Source organism: Natator depressus, chromosome 11, assembly GCF_965152275.1.
Source record: "Natator depressus isolate rNatDep1 chromosome 11, rNatDep2.hap1, whole genome shotgun sequence".
Lineage (NCBI taxonomy): Eukaryota > Metazoa > Chordata > Testudines > Cheloniidae > Natator > Natator depressus.
In genome coordinates this window covers 13660608-13684690 of record NC_134244.1, presented here as the reverse complement: position 1 = coordinate 13684690, position 24083 = coordinate 13660608, and the positions used below count along the sequence as shown (strand labels likewise).

At 42.4% G+C, this 24083-nt stretch overlaps 1 protein-coding gene across 2 annotated transcripts in view; it reads left to right on the top strand.

Moving 5' to 3' along the window:
* The first annotated feature begins 7723 nt into the window (after nt 1-7723).
* The window catches only part of ESYT3 (extended synaptotagmin 3), a 59194-nt gene continuing 42834 nt past the window's right edge, over nt 7724-24083 (top strand). The window contains exons 1-3 of one of the 2 annotated variants that reach the window (XM_074967202.1): nt 7724-8074; nt 21911-21952; nt 23823-23957. In XM_074967202.1, the coding sequence (XP_074823303.1) occupies nt 7724-8074; nt 21911-21952; nt 23823-23957 (528 nt within the window). The remainder of the gene's footprint in view (nt 8075-21910; nt 21953-23822; nt 23958-24083) is intronic. The other variant, XM_074967203.1, reaches the window with a different exon arrangement.

Below are 24083 nucleotides of genomic sequence, written 5' to 3'. Positions count from 1 at the left end.
TGCTGTCCTCTTCTTATTTACAATGTCACCAGAAAGTGAGAACAGGCATTTGCTTGGCACTTTTGTAGCCAGCATTGCAAGGTATTTACGTGCCAGATATGCTAAACAGAAGAAGTCTTAAAAGAGCAACAGTCTGATGCGGAAACTACAGAACCCAAACCACCAAGAAAGAAAAACAACCTTCTCCTGGTGGCATCTGACTCAGATAATGAAAATGAATATGCATCGGTCCGCACTGCTTTGGACTGATATTGAACAGAACCCATCATCAGCATGGACCCATGTCCCCTGGAATGGTGGTTGAAGCATGAAGGGACATATGAATCTTTAGTGCATCTGGCACGTAAATATCTTGCGATGCTGGCTATAACAATGCCATGCAAATGCCTGTTCTCAGGTGACACTGTAAACAAGAAGCAGGTAGCATTATCTCCTGCAAATGTAAACAAACTTGTTCGTCTGAGTGATTGGCTGAACAAGAAGTAAGACTGAGTGAACTTGAAGCCTCTAAAATTTTACATTGTTTTATTTTTGAATGCAGGTTTTTTTGTACATAATTCTACATTTGTAAGTTCAACTTTCATGATAAAGCGATTGCACTACAGTACTTGTATTGGGTGAATTGAAAAATACTTTTTCTTTTGTTTTTTTACAGTGCAAATACTTGTAATCAAAAATAAATATAAAGTGAGCACTTACACTTTGTATTCTGTGTTGTAATTGAAATCAATATATTTGAAAACATAGAAAACATCCAAAATATTTAAATAAATGGTATTCTATTAATGTTTAACTGTGCGATTAATTGCAATTAATTTTTTTAATCGCTTGACAGCCCTACTTTTAATTCTACTTTCTTGTGCCTCATCTCTGTAAAATACACAATTCATGTCCCCTGCTCAGAGCGTAGGGAACATGGCCAGTGGAGACTCCTCCCAATTCACTGTGTCTCCCTTGAGTTAGATACACTCTGATCTTTCCCAACTGCTGTGATGATGGCACTTGCTGTTCCTCAGCTGCTCTCAGAACCAGAATCCTCATTAGCAAAGGGAAGCAGACAAGGGAAACAAATCAATTATTGTGTGTACACCAGGAGTGCCTAGAAGTACCAGTCAGGTTCAGGGCCTCATTGTACTGGATGCTGTACAAACATGCAATAAAATAAAGTCCCTACCCCCAAAGCATGTATAATCTAAGCAAAGACAAGACATATGAAGGAGAGTAGGGGGAAAACAAGAAGTGAAACATAAGGTTATATGCATACTTAGCTAAGATCCTACTAATCCCGCAAAGACTTATGCATCAGAATAGTCCCACTGACTTCAGAAGTTAGGGTTAAGGCTCTTGCTAAGGCTTAGGGTTGGGGCTGGTTAGTTGATTCTGGGCTAGTGTTAGGGTTCCTTCAAGTCAATGAGACCATTCACAAAAAGTAAAGTGAGGCACATACATAATTATTTTCATGATCATCGCCTATGTGCACAGCTTCTGTCTAAAGTTACTGAATGTGCAATATGACATGAGGTTCATGCTCAGCTCATGTTGCATTCCTGGACAACACAACACAACGGGCCTGATGCTACAGTTCTTACTCAGGTAAAAAGAAAAGGAGTACTTGTGGCACCTTAGAGATTAACCAATTTATTTGAGCATAAGCTTTCGTGAGCTACAGCTCACTTCATCGGATGCATACTGTGGAAAATACAGAAGATGTTTGTTTTTATACACACAAATCATGAAAAAATGGGTGTTTATCACTACAAAAGGTTTTCTCTCCCCCCATCCCACTCTCCTGCTGGTAATAGCTTATGTAAAGCGATCACTCTCCTTACAATGTGTATGATAATCAAGGTGGGCCATTTCCAGCACAAATCCAGGTTTTCTCCCCGCCCCCACTGGCCGCGGTTCACCGCTTCAGGCCAATGCGGGCTGCGGGAAGCGGCGTGGGCCAAGGGCGGACCGGCTTTGAGAACCACAGCTTTAGACCACACCAGCATGGATTTTGCTTAGGGTGCATATTTTAAACAAAAAACCTTTATACATTTTCTATACTTTAAGAGAAAGGCATTGGCAGTAGTTTTTCATAATCCTCCACCCTTAAAGCAAGTTGTCTCAGTTACCATGGGCCAATTTTAGAGCAACAGCAAAATTAGCACTCATACATTTTCAAAAACCCTGCATATTTTCTAGTGCAATGTCCCACCGCCAGCCAGCATAAATGCTTTAATTATATCACTGGAAACACAGAGGTTATAGGTCTAATTTCTAGTCACGCGATAGCCGACATGAAAACTGTCACAGGTCATAGAGGTGCAACCTTCATGGTCTGTTTTTCCTGATCTATGTTTGTGAGGAAGGAGAAACGTTTTGTAATAGGTTCTTTTTATTAAAAATGAGGCATCTGAAAATGGCTCAGAGACTGGGTATAAGTAGTATGGTACCACACTTGCTATAAGGGGAAATTGAAAAGCCTGATGTTTTCCTCCTGATGGATGTACTCATAGTTCTCTTTGCCATTTCAAAAAACCTGCATCACCTCTTTACTTTTTTAATTGGGAAAATATTGTATCTCCTATAAGAAGATCCAGACAATGGTGAGTCTCAAGAACTCATCCGTGTTTTTAGATGACTAAAACGTGTTTTTAGACTAGACGCGATAAATTGAACCCTGCTGGATTGATTGCCGCCCGTCGATCCAGCAGGTAATGTAGACAAGCCCTGAGTCTCTGAGTGAGGATAACAAGGGAAAAGAACAGTAGCAATGTTGTTGGGGAGGAGGTCTATTATAGACCACCAAATCAGGAAGACGAAGTGGATGAGTCATTCTACAAGCAGGTAACAAGATTAGTTAACGCACCTGAGCTAGTATTAATGGGGGATTTTAACTTCCCTGATATCTGCTGGAAGACTATTGCAGCAAGACATAATACATCCTGCAAATTCTTAGCATGTGTAGGGGTCAGCTTTCTGATTCAGAAAGTTGAGGAAACAACTAGGGGATCATCCATTTTAGATCTGGTTTTGATCAACAGGGATGAATTAGTTGCAAATGTGAAGGTGGTCGGGAACTTGGGAGGAAGTGATCATGATCTGATAGAATTCAAGATCCTATGGAAAGGAGGACATGAGAACAGCAAAACAAGGACTTCGGAAAGGTGGATTTCAACCAACTCAGAGAAATAGGCAAGGTCTCATGGAAAGACCAATTAGGAAGAAAAGGAGTTGAAGGGGGCTGGCAGTTACTAAAAGATGTAACACTAGGGGCTCAACATCAATCTATTCCAATGGTCATGGATGACAGGAGAGGTCCCAGAAGGCTGGAGAAGGGCTAATGTAGTGCTCATCTTAAAAAGGAGGAGTCAGGGAACTATAGACCAGTCAGCCTGACTTTAATACCTGGGAAGCTACTCAAGCAATATATAAAGCATTCAGTTTGCAAATAACTGGAGGATGACGGGGTAATCACTAGCAGTCAGCGTGAATTTACCAAGAACAAATCATGCCAAAACAGCTTGTTTTTCTTCTTTGACAGGGTAAGTGATTTGGTGGATGGGGGAATGCAGTGGCCATAATATACCAGAACTTCAGAAAGGTTTGTGACACAGTCCCACATGACATTCTGATAAGTAAACTGGAGAAATGCAGGCTCAGCGGGACTACAATTAAGTGGATACATAATTGGTTAAACAACCACAAACAATGAGTAACTATTAATGGAATGATGTCAGATTGAAGGGAGGTCTCAAGTGGCGTTGCACAGGGATCTGTTCTGGCTCGGGTGTTGTTTAACATTTTTATTAATGACTTGGATGGAGGAACAGAGAGCACACTGATCAAATTTGCAGATGACACAAAGCTAAGGGGGATTGCCAATACTGTGGAGGGTACAGCTAAAATTCAGAGGGATATTGATAAATTGGAGAGCTGAACTGTGGACAACAAAATGAAATTCAGCAAAGACAAATGTAAAGTGCTACACTTAGAGAAGAAAAACCATATGCCTAAATACAGAATGGGAGAAAACTGGCTCGGCAGCAGCACTGCTGAAAAAGATCTGGGAGTTGTAGTGGATCACAACCTCAACATGAGTCAGCAATGCGATGCTGTTGCTAAAAAAGCAAATGCAATTTTAGGTTGCATTAAGAGAGGCATAGCATGCAAGTCACGGGAAATGATAGTACCATTCTACTCAATGCTGGTTAGGCCTCAGATGGAGTACTGTGTCCAGGTTTGGTCATCAATATGTATAAAGGACGTAGAGAAACTGGAAAGGATTCAGAGGCAAGTGATGAAGATGTTCAAAGGGATGGAATGCAAGCCATATGAGCAAAGGCTGAAGGAACTGGGTATGTTTAATTTAGAAAAGAGGAGGTTAAGGGGGGATATGATAGTCTTCAGATACAGTACTTGAAAGGCTGCCATAAAAAAGATGGAGAAAAGTTGTTCTCTTTTGCCACAGAGGGCAGGACAAGAGGCAATGGGTTCAAACTACAGTATAGCAGGTTTAGATTAAATCTCAGGAAAATCTTCTTAACTGTAAGAACATAGGACAATGGAACAGACTGCCTAGGGAGTTCATGGAAGGTTTTCAAAAGGAGGCTGGATAGCCACCGGTCTTGGATAGTTTAGACACAACAAATCCTACGTCTTGGCAGGAGGTTAGACTGGATGGCCCTTGCCGTGCTGTCAGACCCTATGGTTCTATGATTCTATGACTAACTTAGTATATACACAAGTACACCATTAGAAATTGGCCTCAGAACATTTGTAAAGCTGTATTGATGGGCCCTGCTCCCAGTTGCTTTCTTCAGCTTTGTGGTATTGATCACATATTGTGGTTGATGCTTTTCTAGTTTTCATCTGCCTCTTGTGTTTTGTCAGTTGATAGTGTCAGTTAAAGTCTTTCATTATCTCATGTTTAGGCACAAACTTCTGTTTTTCTTACATTTACATTTGTAACTTGTTTATTAATTGTCCTGTCAAAACTCAATGTGATATTAAGCTTTTCTCCTTTTTCCTCCTATTTTCCTTTTTTTAATGTCTTAATTTTGAGTTTAATTTTATCTACTGTTGAATGAGTTTTCCCCTCCCTTAGGAAGTTCTCAGGTTTGGTGACAGGCTTTCTCAGAGGTGCTGAGCATCGGCAGCTCCCATTGACTTCACTTGTACAATAGTTGTGTGTGCTCACCACTCCTGAAAATCTGACTTCAGGTGTCTCAAATTGGAGAGCCAAAATGATAGAAACACAGTTTGTGGCCACCTTCAAAATTTTTGGTTAAATAACTTGCTCACATCAAATAGCAAGTCTGTGGGAAAGCCCAGGATAAAACCCAGTGCTCCTGAGTCACAGTTAACTTTCTTAATTACAGGCTTTTTCGTTTGTAGTGTCCTACGTTGTCCATTACAGATGAGGCAGGAGTCCTAAAAACCAGCATCATTCACACACACTCTCAGAAAGAAAAGGAGGACTTGTGGCACCTTAAAGACTAAGAAATTTATTTGAGCATAAGCTTTTGTGAGCTACAGCTCACTTCATCAAATGCATCCGATGAAGTGAGCTGAAGCTCACAAAAGCTTATGCTCAAATAAATTTCTTAGTTTCTAAGGTGCCACAAGTCCTCCTTTTCTTTTTGCGGATACAGACTAACACGGCTGCTACTCTGAAATCACACATTCTCAACTGAGTCAATCAGCACAGTACATTCTGTACACTGACTGAGGAAATAATAAGACGTGATCATATAACTAAAGACTATATCCTAATGCATATGCACAAAAGGGACAGAATTAAGGTTGCATTGATTTAAAAAAAAATTCTGGAGGTCCCAAGTGAAATCGAAACTCTCCAAAACCCAGCAAAATCAGAGGGGGATAAAAAGTTTTACTCTGATTTTTCCAAAATCAGCAGTTTCCAAAAGGAGCAAATTTATGCTTTATGCTTTAAACCAGTGGCTCTCAACCTTTCCAGACTTCTGTATCCCTTTCAGGAGTCTGATTTGTGTTGCATACCCCAAGTTTCACCTCACTTAAAAACTATTTGCTTGTAAAATTAGACACAAAAAACCAAGAGTCACAGCACACTATTACTGAAATATTGCCTACTTTCTTATTTTTACCATATAATTATAAAATAAATCAATTAGGATATAAATATTGTACTTACATTTCAATGTACAGTATATTGAGCAGTATAAACAAGTCATAGTATGCAATTTTAATTTGTACTGACTTTGCTAGTGCTTTTTATGTAGCCTGTTGTAAAACTGGGTAAATATCTAATTGAGTTGATGTACCCCTTGGAAGACCTCTGTGTACCTCCAGGCTACGTGTACCTCTGGTTGAGAACCACTGCTTTAAATTGACCCCCCTTCTGTATTTAAACAGGGGGAACAATCATAATTGAATTTTATTACTAGACAACTGAAAAACATGGAATAGGAACTGCCATACTGGATCAGACCCAAGGTCCATCCAGTCCAGTATCCTGTCTCTGACAGTGCCCAGCACTGGGAACCTTAGAGGAAGGTGTAAGACTCCTACAGCGGGCGGAGGTGGTTCCCTAAAGCAGCAATAATTAATTAATCTAAGTCAAGTTGGGAAAGATTTGTCATGAGAATCTGTAACCCCGCCTCTCCCTTTTCCTGTTTTGAATTTGCTGACTGCAGGAGTCACCCTAAGCAGCGGATTCTCAGATGACCGAGGATGGGTCCTGTTGTGCCAGGCTGTACCCAGAGGGATCAGGCTGGGGATGGGAGGGGCATCTTTTCTACTGAGTGTGAGAGAGTACTGTTTGTGCCAGGCTAAACAGGGGCGGGAGGGGCCATCTTGCACTTTCTGTAAGGGGGAAGGAGCTGCCCATCTACCACCCTGTACCAGTTACACCTGGTGCTGAGGCCAGGCGGGCACCTCTAGCCGCTTGACTTATCAGCTGGGTCTCTCTTCTCTTTCTCCCCTTCCCAGTATTTCTGCCCCAGCTTCTTGCACCTCAATATCCCCCCCCCAGTCATTAAATCTCCTTCCAAATGTAGGTTTTTCTTGCTTTCCTCGTTTTCTCCTGCAATCCTGTGTGAGGTTTTTCCTTCGCTCATCCTCCCTCCCTCCCATATCCCTTTCCCTAGGCAAACTCTTTCCTTCCCCCAAACGTCCTCCCCTCCTAACATTCTCCCTTCCTCCAGGGATGACTCCCCCTGTCCTCCTTCCCTAGTTTTCTCCTTCCTCCTCTCCTGCTGTCCTGGTCTCACCTGCCCCTGTCCTGCCCCCATCCCTTCCGTTCCCCAAGCGCCTCATTTATTTAAACCAGACCTCGCCCCCCTTGGCTCCTCTCCTGCCCCAGCTCACTTGCCCCCAGCAGCTCCACACCCCTGGCTCCGCTCTTGCACCAGCCTTTCCTGGAGCGGTGAACACCACCTGCCCCAGCCGGCTCCCTAGGCGGGCGGAGCTCCCCTGCAGGGGGCAGCAGAGGGCAGGGAGCGCAGGTTGCCCCCGCTGCGGACCCGGCGCCTATCGCCGCGCGCGGCCGCGCCCGGGGGCAGGAGCTGGGGAGGGCGGAGCCGCCGGGAGCCCCGTGGCTCCGCACCTGAGCGGCTCCCGCCCCGCAGTGAGAGCCGAGGCCCGCATGGAGGAGGCGGGCGGGAGCCGGTGCCCCGCTCCGGAGCAGCTGCGCTAACTCTGGGTGCCCGGTGCCGAGCGCGGACCCGTGCGCGGGGGAGACTGGGCTCGAGCCGCCATGCAGCCCGCGGCTGCCGCCCGCGGGGACTCCGGCCCCGGCGCCGCTACACCTGGCGAGCCCCGCGGGCGAGCGCCGTGCGCCGCCGCCGCCGGGCAACAGCCGCAGGAGCCGCCCTGGCTCCTCCAGGAGCTCGGCGCCTTCGTGGCCCGGGCGCTCTTCTGCCTCGCCCCGGTCTACCTGGCCGGCTCCCTGGGGCTGAGCTCGAGCTGGGTGCTGGCGGGCTTGGTGCTGTGGATGTGGTGGCGGCGGAACCGGCGCGGGAAGCGAGCCCGGCTCTCGGCGGCGTTTGGGCGGCTCGCGGAGGAGGAGAGACACCAGAGCGTCGCTTTCCAGCACCTGCCTGCGTGGGTGAGTGCGGGGGGCAGCGCCCGGCCCGGCGCGGCTGGGCGTGGCGCCCAGGGGGCTCTGCACCTCCCCGGCTGCCGGGGGAAGCGCTGCGGGGGCAGCTGGGTTGCGTGTTGGAGAGTCGAGCTCCTCGCTCTGCAAATGGCCAGTGTCGTCTTCATAGGCTGCAGGGGAGCCTGGGTCAGCGCAGCTTCTGCGTGTTGGCAGTCTGGCTCCAAATGACAGCCCTTGGCCCCATCTCTGTAACTTGAATGGTATTTCTTTCAAGGAGGGGGTTGGATCTTGTAGCAGGACCCAGGTTTGGGGAAGAGGGTTGGATTACCTCTGTTGGGGAAACTTCTTATAAATTACTTGTCTCTTGGTTCATTCTAAAATACTTGGGAAATCTCTTGGGGCTGGGATAAGTCAGTTCTGCCAGGGGGAGTCAGCTGTGACCCAGAAGTGATGGAGCAGCAGCAGGGTGATCCTGGCCATCTTCCTTTACTTTGGACGTGTAAAACTGACAGAGTTGTGAACATGACATAGTTCTCTGCTGCTTGTGGTTTTGCCCGACTGATCATAGAACTGATCATAGAAGGTTAGGATTGGAAGGGACCTCAGGAGGTCATCTAGTCCAACCCCCTGCTTGAAGCAGGACCAATCCCCAATTTTTGCCTCAGATCCCTAAATGGCCCCCTCAAGGATCAAACTCACAACCCTGGGTTTAGCAGGCCAATGCTCAAACCACTGAGCTATCCCTCTCTGAAACAGGGACACCATTATCCTGAAACACCGTCAGTTTGAGGTGCTATGCCTGCCATTAATCCTTCCTGAGAATTTTTACAGCTTTACAATTCTATTTCCCCATTTTAAAATGTCTTTCTGCTTTTTTTGTGGGAAAGACCCACATAAACAGTTGGTTAAGCTAACGATATACAGAGGAAACAGCAAAACTGGCTGTACAAATACTCTGAAATGTACAAAATAAATGTAAAAATAAATAAATACTTTCTCTCCAGTTTTTCAAGTTCAACAACTGTTACTTATAACCATAGTAAGGAAAACGCTTTCAGACGTTAGTGTGACTTTTAAGTTGCTGATGCCCCATTACCATGAACCACATCTGCCCAATGGAAAGGGTTTCCTACATGCCTGACTGTAGTTACTGGATCTGTTCCAAGTAACTTTATTATCATCAAATTCCTTTTTACAAAATGAGAAGCTGTTGTAAAATTCCTGGCCTGTACAGTGTATCTCTTGTGCAACAGCTTGGGCGATAGCAACCAAAACAACTAGTTCCCACATGAAGGTATTGACAGCCTGTGACTAGTTCCTTCTCTCGAAAGTACTCCCTGTCATTAGATCATATTGAGGCATATGGCTTTGCCTTTATGCAGCTCTTCAACTTATTTACATATGGTGGTGACTGCTACAAAAGGAATTTTCTCGGTAAATTACATCAGACTTTTTGATAAAGAGTACTGCTACTTTGAGGCCCTTGTCAATGTCAGGTGTTACCTTTGCTTGCTTGCAACACATAGGGAAATTAACATTTATGCTGGCTACAGAGTTGCTGGATCTCTACATTCAGACATTTTCCTGCTTGCTTAAATAAACTGGAATATGTACCAGGATATTGTTGTGGGAGGTGAAATAAAGCCAACAGTAGTTCCTTAGGCCAGAAAAAATGTCTGTCTTGCATTACTATGTAAAGTGAATACTAATCTGAAAGCTTTAATATTAGTGACAGACACGTTGTTCCAAACGTGGTTGTATGGATTCATGTAACAGGTAAGGGATGATGCCTTCCCCTCCCCCCCCAGCCCCCAGTGAATCCTGTTTCAGATACACACTATTGAAATATCTGGGATGCATTGTGTTAAGTGTTTTTTTTCTCCAATCTTAGCTATTTATTTCAGAATCCTGCTCATCCAAAAAATCTTTTCTCTCCTCTATTACCATTAACCTCCAATCCCCCATAAACACAATAACTTCCACATTTATAAAACATTTAACAAACTGACACCGTCAGGTTACGACTTAGACAGACCAACTTCAAACAGGTTTCTGTATTTTTTACCAGTTTCTAAATTATTCAACTTGAAATGCCATAAATCTAAATGTACTCCTAACTGTGTGTGTGTTTGGTGGCTCATTCTCTGTAAAGTCTCTGTTTGGATAATGAAAACTGATTAGTCAATTTCTCTTATGGTCAGCATTACTTTCTGACATAGCCAGATACTGTTATGTTTGCTTACACATGCGGCAGGGGAATGTTTTGTCTTTTAGAAAATAAACTGTTTCTATTTCTATTTTAAAAATAATAATAAATGGAGGCATTTCCACTGATCAAAACATGTAGCAAACTGTCATAAAAGGCTACGTTTTGGGCTGTAAATTGACCTGGCAATGGCCCAAATTCTGGAAGGCTCTGGTGGCCTTCAACTCTCACTGTAGTGATAAACACCCATTTTTTCATGGTCTGTGTGTACAAAAACATCTTCTTTATTTTCCACAGTATGCGTCTGATGAAGTGAGCTGTAGCTCACGAAAGCTTATGCTCAAATAAATTGGTTAGTCTCTAAGGTGCCACAAGTACTCCTTTTCTTTTTGCGAATACAGACTAACACGGCTGTTACTCTGAAACCTGCCTTCAGTGGGAGAGGAAAGTGCTTAGCACCTCACAAGACTGGGTCCTGTGTGTGTGTGTTTTTTTTGTTTTTTTTTAAACTAGTGCGTCTGCCCTACAGGGATTCTCTGCCTCTTTTCTGCTGGCCCCAGTGTTCCATTTGTAGGTGGGATTTCTGATTTACTTTGGAGTCTTTGCCCATATGAATACAACTTGAAAGATTAATAAATGCATTGTTGCCAATGATTGCTACTTAATCATGAGTCTCAGGATGTTTGGTGTGTCTTAAATCCCAGCTGATGGAATCAAGAGATTCCCATGTAATCTCAACTATCCTTTTGTAAGAGGGTTCAGTTTAGAAAGCTCAGCTCAGTTGGTGTTTGTTAATCAGATTAGCACAATACAGAAGGGGCCAATACTTTATCCAAATTGGGGAAACAGGTTTGCAGCTCTTTTCTATTCCAAAGGTAGAAGTGAGTTTATAACTTTTTTTATGCCCAATTTGTTTACAATAGATAGAAAACTCCCAAGGTGTTACCTCATTAACACAAACCCTTTAATCCCTTTTCTTATGTGGCTTCATAACTTGTTTTCAGGGTACCAAGGCATCTGCACCAATTATTCCTAATACTAAATTTTGTCATCTTATATATATACCAATTATCCTTGCACCCTGTTTATATTTGGTATAACTTCTAAATGGTTTTGCATACACAAACAATAGAGGCTATACAGTTCACCTGCTTTATGCACTGAAATGTGGCATAAATGAAAAGCATGGTGGGAATCTAATTCATAGTTACACAAATTACCATAAGTGTGGGGAATACTAAACATTCTAAAAATATTATGAGATTGGTTAACAGCCAAACAATGTGGTATTCTTTTAAGTAAATTTCTAGTTTTCATGGTTGTGGAGAAAAGCTTGGATATAAGCAATGTGCCCTAAAAGCTCCAGAGCCAGAAGGTAAAGAGAGAGAACACAAGTTGTTGGGGTTTTTTTGAGGCTTGATTTTTTTTTTTGAATGGTTGGGATTGGCAATACTGATAGGTAAAAACAGAACTTCCTTGTCAAACGATGCTAGGAACTAAGATTTAATAATAATAAAACAAAGAAACAAAACCAAGCATCTACTTACATTTCACCTTCCTTTCTCCTGCTATTTCTGGTCTGTTTCTCTTCCATATATGTGGTTTTTATTCAGCCTTCTAATCTTTGCTCAGTTTTACGTTTGAGACTTAGATTCTAGCTTGCTTTTAAAACTTTAGTTTGCCTCACTTTCTAGCTCTTTCTTTTCTTCCCTTCTGACATTTTTCTTTTGTCCATTTTTCTCCTTTTTTTTTTCTGTTCACTTTTTTTCTGTCCAGCTGTTCCCTAGCTATGTTTCTCATCTCCTTTGTGCCACTTATCTTTGCTTAGTTTCTCTTTAGATTTTGCTCTCTGGTTATTAGACCAAGTTTTCAAAGTTCTTCTTAGACCCTTCCTCCCTCAAGGTTTTTGAAAGCCTTCAGATAGGAACACCCCTTTTATAGAGCTATCTTTACCATAATCTCCTTCTCTTCTAATATTCGGAGGTGGGAGTGTGAATGAGACTCAAATTGTGGCAAGCTAGGATTTCAGGAATAATTGAATTATGGTGTAAAGTCTACTAAAGACATTGAATGTGAAACTGCAGTGCTGGCCTAGGTGTGCTCTGTAATGGGCCTCCCTTGGCTCAGAACAATACTTCATTATGGTAAGCTCTGAAAGATCAGATGAGAGAACCCTGCTAACTTACAGGGATAAATGGAAAAAAATCATGGCATGTAATTTAGTTCCATTAACGAGCAACAATCAGCAGGACACCTGACTAATCAACAAGAGAAAACTATCCTACATTTAGATGTGGCTCAGACTTAGCATTGTAAGGGCTCTTGAACCTAAACATGTATCTGTCTTGAGAGCTGACCTAAAATGGACTAACCTAAAAGATTCCTAGGTTGTAAAAATGACTCTAAGCTGTGAATTTTGACTCTGGAGTCCGTTCACCACCTTTGACTCTGGGGTCAGTTCACTCTGGAGTCAGATCTAGGGTTTGGGAGTATTTGCAGTGTCCAGTTCTGGCTTTGGTCCATCTCTGAGGAAACAGTTTGTTTATAAATTGACCTTTGCTACAGTATGAAATGTATAGTGACTTTAAAGTTACTCTCTATCTTATGGCCTATCTTTGTGCATGTACACAAGTTGTTTACAAAGATAGTTTTCAGCTGCAAATTTGAAAATGGTCCTTCCCAGATCTCAACATACTGAGGCTCAAATTTGGGATGTAGACCCAAAATGCCAGACATAAAAGATAGTATAGTGCAGGAGGCTTCAAACAATTATCTTGTGTAAAGTGACATCAACTGAAATCTAGTTAATGCTACTCCTGCTGATTTCAATGGCTTACAACCACATATTCCTGTTTTTAGGACATCTCCTTTTCCTCTGTGTGAATGAACAAACACAGTGGGCACTGTTTGTTTTGCTCTCTGTACGGAGAAAATAGTCAAACTGACTTTGCAAAATGTTTAATTTCACTCTGGTCCCCATGTTGATCAGCTGTCATTGTGGCATTTGCAGTCTTGGAAGAATACAGGCAACAATGTTCAAATACACTCACTAAGTCTCATGCTAATGTAAAACTACATGTAACCTAACTATGGGAATTCCTTGCCTCGCATTATCAGGCATACAGTGTAATGCCTTTTTTAAAGGCGTATTAGCAACTCCTTATTTAGGCAAAACTGCCCTTAAAATCCACAAAGAACAGGAGTACTTGTGGCACCTTAGAGACTAACAGATTTATTAGTTAACATATGCATCTGATGAAGTGGGCTGTAGCCCATGAAAGCTTATGCTCTAATAAATTTGTTAGCCTCTAAGGTGCCACAAGTACTCTTGTTCTTTTTGCGGATGCAAACTAACACGGCTGCTACTCTGAAACTTAAAATCAACATGGTTTTGCTTCCTGGGCATAGTGCTGGTTGTGTACCACTTGCTGAAATCAGTAATCCTAGGAAACCCTACAGGCACACTTGTGTAATATTTGAACAGATCACTTTATCATTTCAGACATGTCAGAATCTCCGTTTTTGTAGCTATGGCCATTGGTGTTTCCAGCCTCTGGGGAAGGAGTGGATGTGAAAAAAAACTATATAGTCTTTTCACTGAATAATAATTAGCACTTGCCAAGTATTTTTGATCTTCAAAGCTCTTTTCAAACACTTGCCAACGTATCAGGAATGCAGAAAGTACTAGCAAGTGTCATCCCTATTTTACAGATGGGGAAACTGACTTTCTACATTTAAACACTATGTAGACAATCTAATTCTGGTACGGTACTGAGCTTGGGAGTTCCTGGATGCTAATCCTGGGTTTACACGTCTAGGATTGTCTTGTTATAATCCGTCAGGGAGTGTCTTGTTATATGCCTTCCCCCACCCCTCATCTCTGCAACGCATGTGATGCTGTTACATTGTCAGAGCCTGCTGCCGTTGAAGTCACTTGGAGTTTTGGTACTGACTTAATTAGGGACCGGATTTAGCCTGGAATCTGTACTGTGTAGTGAGAAAGTGGAGAAAGACATGTTCTTCTGCTTGCAGCTACTGCAGGATCCAGGTGTAGTTAAGATCTCTGTTCTTTAAAGTGGATCCCATGAAAATCTCTAAATCATTTGTTAGCCTTCAGTGATATTGGTGGGGTGGGCGAATGGCCATTTGAAATCTTTTAAAAAGTAGTTTTTAAACTTCTTTCTTCTAAAAGGCTATAGCAGCAACCCAATGTGATACATAAGCTCAGCCTGTGGGGGGGATGAAGGATTTTTTTTATATATAATTGTAACTTTGAAACATGTCTCTCATATTCAGAAACCTAATAAAACTGCACTTCTGTGTTACCAGGAGAATTCTACCTTTGGTCTTGCCCCACAATGCATCTGAGGTATGCACCAATAGCCTGCTAATCAGTTTATTTTAGGTAGTTGTATGGCTTCCGTTACAGTAGAGCACCTCACACTCTTTAATGTTTTTGTCCTTGCAACACTGCTGTGAGAGAGGGCAGTGCTCCTCTTATCATTTTGCAGATGTCACTAAGGCAGAGACACTGCCCAAGATCACAGAGGAAGTCTGTGGCAGAACAGAGTCAGAACTTGAACCCAGGTCTCCAAGTCCTAGGCTAGTGCCCTAACTACTGGGGAATTCTTCCCCTTTAATGCCCCTACTCTTGTATGACTTACTGCTACAATGGCCCATGCTGGCCAGGCAACCCCTATTTCAATATCTGAAACAATGCTACGTGGTTATCAGAACGCAAATGTGAGGGTGGGGAAGGAATGAAAAATCAAACGTAGGTTTCTTAATCTTCAAAAAGATACTTGCTCCTTTTGTCCAGGAGCATTGGTAATCTAAAGTAATCTGTTAATCTGCAGAACGAAGGGCTGCAGCGATACAAGCTTCTCAGTACCCCCCCATTAATGCATCTCAAACCTCACCTGGAGACACTGACCCCAATGAGGATTGTTCATCGAACGCAAATATAAATTTCTTAATCCATTCAACTAGAGATCAAATATGGGATGGCTCTGGGGCGCCTTACTATAAATAACTATTGCCTTGAAACTGACAACTGGCTGACTCCATGACTCTCTCCAAGGACCTTTCCACACATGATGACAGACTGACACTAAAGGTGGAGATCATCTGGTTCTTGTAATCCTCCTTCATGTTAAATGTCAGTAGTGTTTCATCTGTATTGATCATCACCTCAGATGCAGTGTTCCTGCTTTATTGTGTAAATTTAGCTGGGTAGATTGGCATTTTAGTAAACCTGGGTGCCGGTCTCTTACTAAAGAAGAGTTATTACCATTTAGAACATCAAAACAAATTTCTTTTAAAGAAACACCCTTGACACCACTTTGCTTTCAATCTAATAACTGGAGCTGATGATGACTTAAAAAAACCAACCTAACTAAATCCTAAGGCAAGGTCGAATAAAAGGTAAATAATTTGCACTTCTATTTGAGGATTTCAAAGCACTCTATAAACATTCCTGAATTGAGAAACATGCATTTGATCGATTGGGTACCATTCATATCTATTCGGAAACAAGGGGAAATCGTTTTATCTGGTTTCTTTATCTTAGAATAAGCATTCAAACCCTCTACTTCATGGATTTTTTCATTCTCTAAGAAGCATGACAGTCTGCCACTCCTTACTCTCTCTCTCACATGCTTGCGTGCTCGCGCTCTCTCTCTCTGAATACTGTGTGCCCACTAGAATCATAGAAGATTAGGGTTGGAAGAGACTTCAGGAGGTCATCTAGTCCAACCCCCTGCTCAAAGCGGGACCAACCTCAACTAAATTGCATGTGATTGAATTAGGCTGAATATCCATCCTTGTCCAGGAGATTCAGTTCAAGGTATGCTGCTGGTTTTTGAAAGAACTTGGTTTAATTATACCCATCGCTTCTACAGAGTGATAATTAGACACCTGCCTTCACTAGCAAAATTAACAAAGATTTATTTGTGAAACAGGCCTATCCTGCAACATGATACAGAAACTCTCAATAGCTTGCAAGAGTAGAATTAAACTTACCTGACCGCTACCTTGTACCTAGGGCTTCTGTTTTTCTGGGTTTATTAATTTCATGGGGGGGGGGGGTTATTTTCAGCGATTTTTGAGTTCTGTAGTATCAGGGTTTTTTGAGGCTTTCTTTCATAGTAAAATGAGAAGATTTCACTGGGCACGTCCCAAAATTTTTATCTAAATAGAATATTTAATTTTTATTATGAGTATAAAAATGATGTAGTTTGTTTTTAAGCTCTGTATCCTTGTTAATGAGCCTCTGGTTTAGCATTGAGTGCGTTTGTTCCCTAGTGTGCTTTAATGTAATATTGTTTCAAACAGTACATCAAGATTGTAGCCTTGGTCATTCTAAACCCTAGTACTCATGTGGGGCCTTGCAGGGCAGGCACCTCCTCTTTTCCTTTAGCACATCTACTTCTGTTTTCTGTCACACTCCCTAGAGGGTCTCCAGCCCATTGTTCCTCCTTTTGGGTGCCCTGCCCCCACTTCCCCCGTCTCTGCAAGTAGAGTTTTGCAGCATCCCATTTGGGGGGGTGAGAGAGAGAGAGACAGACAGACACACTTGCCAGGCAGCCACTGGAGCTGCTGCCCTAACTGCAACCAGTGTTAAATTAAGAGTTGATTTGAGTGATGATGATGTGGTTCGGTTACAGCTGAAGACTGTCCCACTGCCTGTGTGGAAACAGACATAAACATCTTCCCTGGCAAGCCCTGGGCTAGCAGAATGAGATGCCTGGAAAAGTGATCCCAGTAAAATAGTTCTGTTTGCCATGGCTGTGGGCCTGCACTTCGCCACCGCCTCGGGGCTTGTGCTCAGCACTCCATGGCCATACTGAGGAACCAGTGCCTGTGTTTCAAAATACTGTTTAATTTGTTCTGTGAGAACAACTGGCATGTTCAGAAAGTAATCAGAAGCAAGGAACATCTCAGGAGAATCTGTAAAGCACTGTGAGATTAAAATAAGTGCAGTGAGGGTGAATGGCAAAACTGAGACATGCAAAAATATTTTTGCGAGGGCCATCACTAAGGCTCTGGTGGCAAGGGGTGAGGAGAACCAGACCTCTAGGGCAGAAATAAGTTTAACTTGCTTTCTTGACTATCTTGCTTATGGCCTCTGAAGTCCACTGGCTCTTCTGGGTTCACTTGAAATGCAGGATATTTATGATGTCCCGCAGCAGTGCATTTTGGAGCATCACTAGTCAGTGTGAAGCATCCACTCTAGAGCATCATGAGTGAAGGCAGAAGTCTTTCAGAGGCTGTAGCGCTTTCAAAAAGGAAAGCTTGACATAAATTTCTGGCCAAGCCTGTAAGTGGAAACACAGATTTCTCTGCTCACCCAAGTTTTTTCTTTTTGGTGATTTTCCTTGGGTTTGGCTGAGAGTGGTGTCTTGCCATCTCCTATAAATGGCACTCTGTAAATGTTGGGAAGTTCAGAATTCTGTTGTCTGTTAGTCTGTATGACAGTTAGCCTGGTACTGGTGGCTGTATGCATTTGAATGGTAATGAGATGTCAAACTGCATGAAATCTTGTTAGCCTCTTCGGCAAACCACCTTCCCCAAGAGTGAATTCTTTTGGTGGCTTTTGGGAGGGGGGGAGAGAAGGGGAAGGGGAGAATGGAGACTTGAATTACATACATGTTGGTATACTTGCGAGCATTCGGAATGGACACTGAAACAATGAGAGGCCAACCTAATTGTGTCAAATGAACTACATTTGTCCAAGCCATTCTCTGTTCTCCAGTGGGGCACCCTCCTCCAATGGGGTACTGTATTTTCAATTGGCTAGGCACGTCCTTTTCAGGTCATATGTGTCTGGGGTACATATGAGAAGGACTGAGACATGGGCTAAAACACTCTGAGCTGATAAGCTAAAAAAGACCAGACCAGTCTTAGGTTGAGAGGCAAGCTTTGTTCATCTATACTGTAGCTGTTTCCATGCTTTGCGATACTAGCTTTGTGCCTGTCTTGTCCTGTCAACTAGTTGAAATTCATTTGTAATTATTGCGTGTTCTGTGGCTTTTTCCCTTTATTTTGTATGTATTCTATGCAAACAGATTTTTTTTCTATTAAAGATCAGTGTAATTGGCTGTATAGCGTGTGATGCTGGGATGGCTGTCTGTTTCCTGCAGGGATGAAAATTGACTCCATCTTTTAAAGAAGGTGGCAGCAGAAATAAAGCAATAGCTTGGCTACTTTGTCAAGGGAAAAATAGGTAAATAGGTTTGGCATTCTGTCCTCTTCTTCCCCTCCTCCCCCCCCCGAATATCCCCATCTCTTCCTCCCCCGCCCCGTCCCCGAATGGTGCTGGGGAGAGGTGGTCTAAGAGGTGGGCATGAGAGCTGAACTCCTGATGGACACAAGGCTTTCTTTAAAAGGAGATTTTTAATTCCGGGTTTTCTGTTAGCCCATAACCTTCTAACACGGCTTATTCTTGGCGAATTTCTATTAAACTCGACTGTTATAAATGCTGACTTTTGAAGAAGGTTGAGAGAAAATGCTGCAATGTTTTTTTGTGTTTTGCATAAATCCAGGCTACTCAATAGACTTCTCATTGTTTTTTACTGCCTGAGTTAGTCAGGTAGCATCTTTAAAGCTCTGACACATGGATGTTGAGGAATATATAAAAATGCATGTTATACTTGTGTGACCGGGATCCCAGGGGAGCCACACCAAGGTTACTTAGGGCAAACTGCAAATAATGGGGCAGACAATCCCCAAAGCTGGTGGTTATTCCAGTACTTAGATCCACCAAGCTAGCTTCAAACAGCGTCTGTAATACCTTACTGATTACCCAGAAGCCAAAACACCGTTCACTTAAAGCAACCCAGCCTTAGGCCTCCACCCAGACATCCAAGTCGGATATGATGAGGATTACTGAAAATCTTCTTCATCCTAGAAGAAAGTTCTACCAATCCCAAAGGATCAGACACATTACCTCCCAGGTTAGTTAATATTTCAGATCTTACTCAGATACACGCTTGCAGCCAATTCTTATTAACTAAACTGAATTTTTTTTTTTTAAAAAAAAGTATTGGTTAGAAGATCAGTATACATACAGACATGAGTATGGTTCTGAGATCAGATATGTAGTAGAGATGATGAGCTTTGTAGTTGCAAAGAGTTCTTTCAGAATGAGTCCATAAATTATAGTCCAATGTTCATATTCAGGGTGATCCAGATGGGACTGGAGATTTCCAGTCCCATGACTAAGCCTCCCCTGCATAAAGCATCAAGCATATCTGAGATAAAAAGGATCAGGACCCAAGTCACCTTTATACAGTTCCAGGACTTCTCTTCACAGCTCAGAGTCCTGAGGTAAACAAAAAGAAAAGGCGTACTTGTGGCACCTTAGAGACTAACCAATTTATCTGAGCATAAGCTTTCGTGAGCTACAGCTCACTTCATCGGATGCATGAAGCTCACGAAAGCGTATGCTCAAATAAATTGGTTAGTCTCTAAGGTGCCACTAGTACTCCTTTTCTTTTTGCGAATACAGACTAACACGGCTGTTACTCTGAAACCTGAGGTAAACAATAGGCAATCATGGAGACTTTGAAGTAGACAGGTTTCCTAAGCATCACCAGTAATTAGCTACAGGGAGTAACATAAGGCAATTGCCTGTTTTCCACCATTCACAGGTGACTTGCTATACGTTTCAAAGAGAGATGAATACAGCAATAGTACTATTGTTACAATTCATTTAAATGTTAAAATCCCCTTTTGATCTCTGAATTAACAGAATGCAGCATAGACAAGAACCCCCTTTGGTTACATTGTTAACCTCTAACAAAATATATATATTATCTAAAATATGTCCCTAGAGGTTGAATTTGGGTCACTTATCCTGCAGGATGCTTAACCCTTTCTGGCCATGTGTCACAACTTGCAATTTTTCAGATAGTGTTTATTTTTCCCACCATGTCTCTGGCACTGGATTACTTCACTAATGGCAATGGGCTGATCTATTCACAAACCACAAAGTAAATGTCTGAAACTGATTTCTCTCTCTCTCTCTCAATATACTGTGGTCCTGTTGTGATCAGAACTGGTTTAGTGCCTCAGTTTCCCATTGCATAATGAAGAGGGGAAAGGGAACTCTTTGCTAATGCTGCTTTATTGGTGGTGGTATGTAGTTTTCCCATTAATCACGTGAATGGGCCCAAAGGCTATATGGTATGAATAAAGAATCATAGAAATGTAGGGCTGGAAAGGACCTTGAGACCAGGCCCCTGCACTAAGGCATGACCAAGTAAATCTATTCTAGCCCATCCTTGACACGTTTTGTTGAACCTGTTTTTAAAAACCTCCTCTAAAGGGATTCCACATCGTAACTAGAAGGATGGTTAAAGAGTTTTTTTTTCCTAATATCTAACCTAAATCTTCCTTGCTGCAGATTAAGCCCATTACTTCTTGTCCTACCTTCAGTGGATATGAACATTGATCATTGTCCCCTTTCCAACAGCCCCTGACATGTTTGAAGACTGTCATCAGGTTCCCCTTCAGTCTCCTTTTCTCAAGACTAACCATACCCAGTTTTTTCAGGGTGGATTGATTTAAGTCAGCTATTTAAATCAAGTGAGAAGCCTTGATTGAAATAATCAATTTGAATCAACTTCTACATTTGTACTTCTTGTTTTTCTCAAGAAAGGTGCATTCTCATTGGTTGATATAACTACTAAAATTTGTTGATTTACAAAGCTAAATAGAGATTTTACACTAGATTTGGTACTTAGGAGGGTACACTATAACTATATACATTTATTTAAGCAATTATGTAGCTTAATTTCAGAATTGTACGTTTTAGAAAATGGTGAATGATATAACATACTATTGTGTATTAATTTTTTTGCTCATGATTTGCATTAACCTTCATTAGAATGGTAAATGGAATTTAATTAAACACATAACAAAACTTTTATTTAATAAAATCATTTTAAATGTGTTTGATACATAAGCTTCTCAACATTTAATATTAAAATTCAGATTTAATTTTCAACAGGTTTATTTTTAAAAAATTATTTTATTTTCCAAAAATCATGGTTTTGTTTTTTGTTTATGTGGGGTGTGCGGTGTATATATTTTTGTTGTTTGTTTTTGGACCTTGCCTCATGTCACTTTTGTAGCTCTCCTCTTGACTCCAGTTTGTCCAGAACTGGACATAATACTCCTGCTGAGGCATCACCAGTACCGAGTAGAGCGTGACATTTCTCTCCCATGTTTTATATATGACACTCCTGCTAATACCCCCCACAATAATAGCCTTTTTTGCCATTGTACCGTGTTGTTGACTCATATTCAATTTGTGATTCCCCAGTAGCCCCAGATCCTTTTCAACAGTACTACCACCTACCCAGTTGTTCCCCATTTTGTATTTGTGCATTTGATTGTTGTTGAAATGTGGTACTTTTCACTTGTCTTTATTGAATTTCATCTTGTTGATTTCAAACAAATTCTCCAATTTTCAAAGTTGTTTTGAATTCATGCCATTTCAGAAGTAACCGTGTAATAATAGAATGTCAGTTGACTGCATGCCTCCAAACCTGAGCTCTATTTCCACATCCCAGCTACTCTTGCATAAAGCTCCATAGTTGTGTACGATGTAATACTTTATTTTTCTTTGTCACTAGGTCCACTCCCCTGATGTTGAGCGGGTGGAATGGCTGAACAAGGTGAGAAGGTGTTAATGGAGCTGTATCTGGAAAATATTTTTAGTGAACGGTCTCTACTCTGGAGTTGCTCCTTAGCACGGACTTAAACATACAAATATAATAAAAAAAACAACTTGCTATTTTAGGGAGCGATCAGATTTAATGCCTCTGCTCAGGGCTGGCTCCAGGCACCAGCGAAGGAAGCAGGTGCCTGGGGCGGCCAACAGAAAAGGGCACCACTCTGTCCGTGATTGGGGCGGCACATCCGCGTCTTCAGCGGCAATTTGGCGGCGGGTCCTTCACTCCCTCTTGGGCAGCAATTCGGCAGCAGCTCCTGCTTCCCCCCCCTTTGCCGCTTGGGGCGGCAAAAAAGCAGGAGCCAGCCCTGCCTCTGCTTAAACCTTTGAGCACACGAAATCTGTGCAGATTCGGTCTGAGCTGAGTGCTTGTCTTGTTCATGAGGGCTGGGCCTTCTCTCCTGGCGAACATAAGAAACCCCTCCTGAAAACTCAGAGTTCCAGTCTTCCTTCCTCAACCACTGCACTACAGATGCTGCTTAAAACCTAAATACCAGGAACGAACATGCTTGTGTAGCAGTAATTCATCTATGATCTTTCCTACCCCTGCTGCACACTGTCACCCTTTATTGCTGTCTCATCCAGTCTGAATTGCCAGCTCTTGTGGGAGGAGAACTGTCATGTTTGCTTGTTGAGTTAATAGGAACAGTTAGAAGTAGAACAAGGCCAAAATTTTCAGAAATTATTTTTATTTTATTTTTCTAGGTGCCCAATATGAGGCACCTCAAAGGGGCCAGATCCTCAGAAGATCAGTGTCCGGAAACTTCCGAGGCTGAAGTACTTTGTAAGGTGTCTCATGTTGGGCACCACCAATATCTAATCGGGTGTGGAAGCTTTGCTCTGAAACAAAGCTCCTTGTTCAGAAAAATGACCTAGGTTAATAGTGTTACAGTTCCTGAGGTAACTGCACCTCTGACCCCTTTGTGGCCTCCTTGAGGCCACCCCACGTAGATGACAGCTAGAGGCCTGAGACCTTTCTCCAGTCAGAGTCCCACAGCTCCCTCCTTTTTGGACCAGGGATTTAGGTTGCGATTCCTCCTGCAATGCACAACAGGTTGGAATTTAACTTGGCATCTGTAGCTCTGGTCTCTCTCAGGGGCAATGACAGGGTTAATCAATGACCAGCCACCCTTCGTAAAGCAAAGTACAGTACTATATATTCAGAACAAAAGCATTACAGAGAAAAATGTATCTTACAACAGTGAACAGCTTCTATGAAGATCTGCGTTCACCAGGGAGTCCCCCATCTTCCACACAGAGACCCTGATGGGGATACAGTGCTGCAAGGTCTGACCCCCTTGGTCATCATGTCACACTAGAGCTTGGATGTGATCAGAGCCACACATTCCTCTTCCCACCCCCATTTCAGGGTGGTCACAGATTTTCAGTCCTTTGTTTGCCAGACTTCTCCAACCAGCTAAAAACAGTCTCTTTGGTGCACCCCTCCCACCTGGCTCAGGTGAAGCTTCTCCAGGCTGGCTACCTGCCTAGGGATTTGCATTAATCTTCCCCAGTTCCCCAAATATAATCCCTAGTTCATAAAGATACAAAGAACATTTACAAAGTTGATAGGATAGTCTCACGGCTGTCATGTGTCCATTGTATCTGTCACAAACAGTATATGTTAAATCTTTTTTTTAACCACCATCTCAGGAACTGGAATAAATCCTCTTGAAGGTGTGAATAAAAACTAGTTTTATTACAAAATAGAGGGCCAATAGCCATATGTGCTGTGTAGCGTGGAGTTAAGTTTTTCTTTAACTAGATGCATCTTGTACAAAGAATCCACACTGTGTTTTTTGTGCTTTCTGTAGGTCCTTGTGCAGGCCTGGCCGTACTTTGGGACAGTCATGGAAAAAACACTTAAAGAAAAAATTGAACCAAAGATCAGAGCCAAGAATGTACACCTGAAAACATGTACCTTTACCAAAATTCACTTTGGAGAGAAGGTAGGTGAAGTCACCGGGAAGGGTTACAGACCAATCTTGTTCTGCTTTGCTCCCAAATCGGAGAGGGGGGAAGGTGAATGTTGGGATTCTAGGGTACAGTTCCTTTATTTCTGTAATACTAGAAAA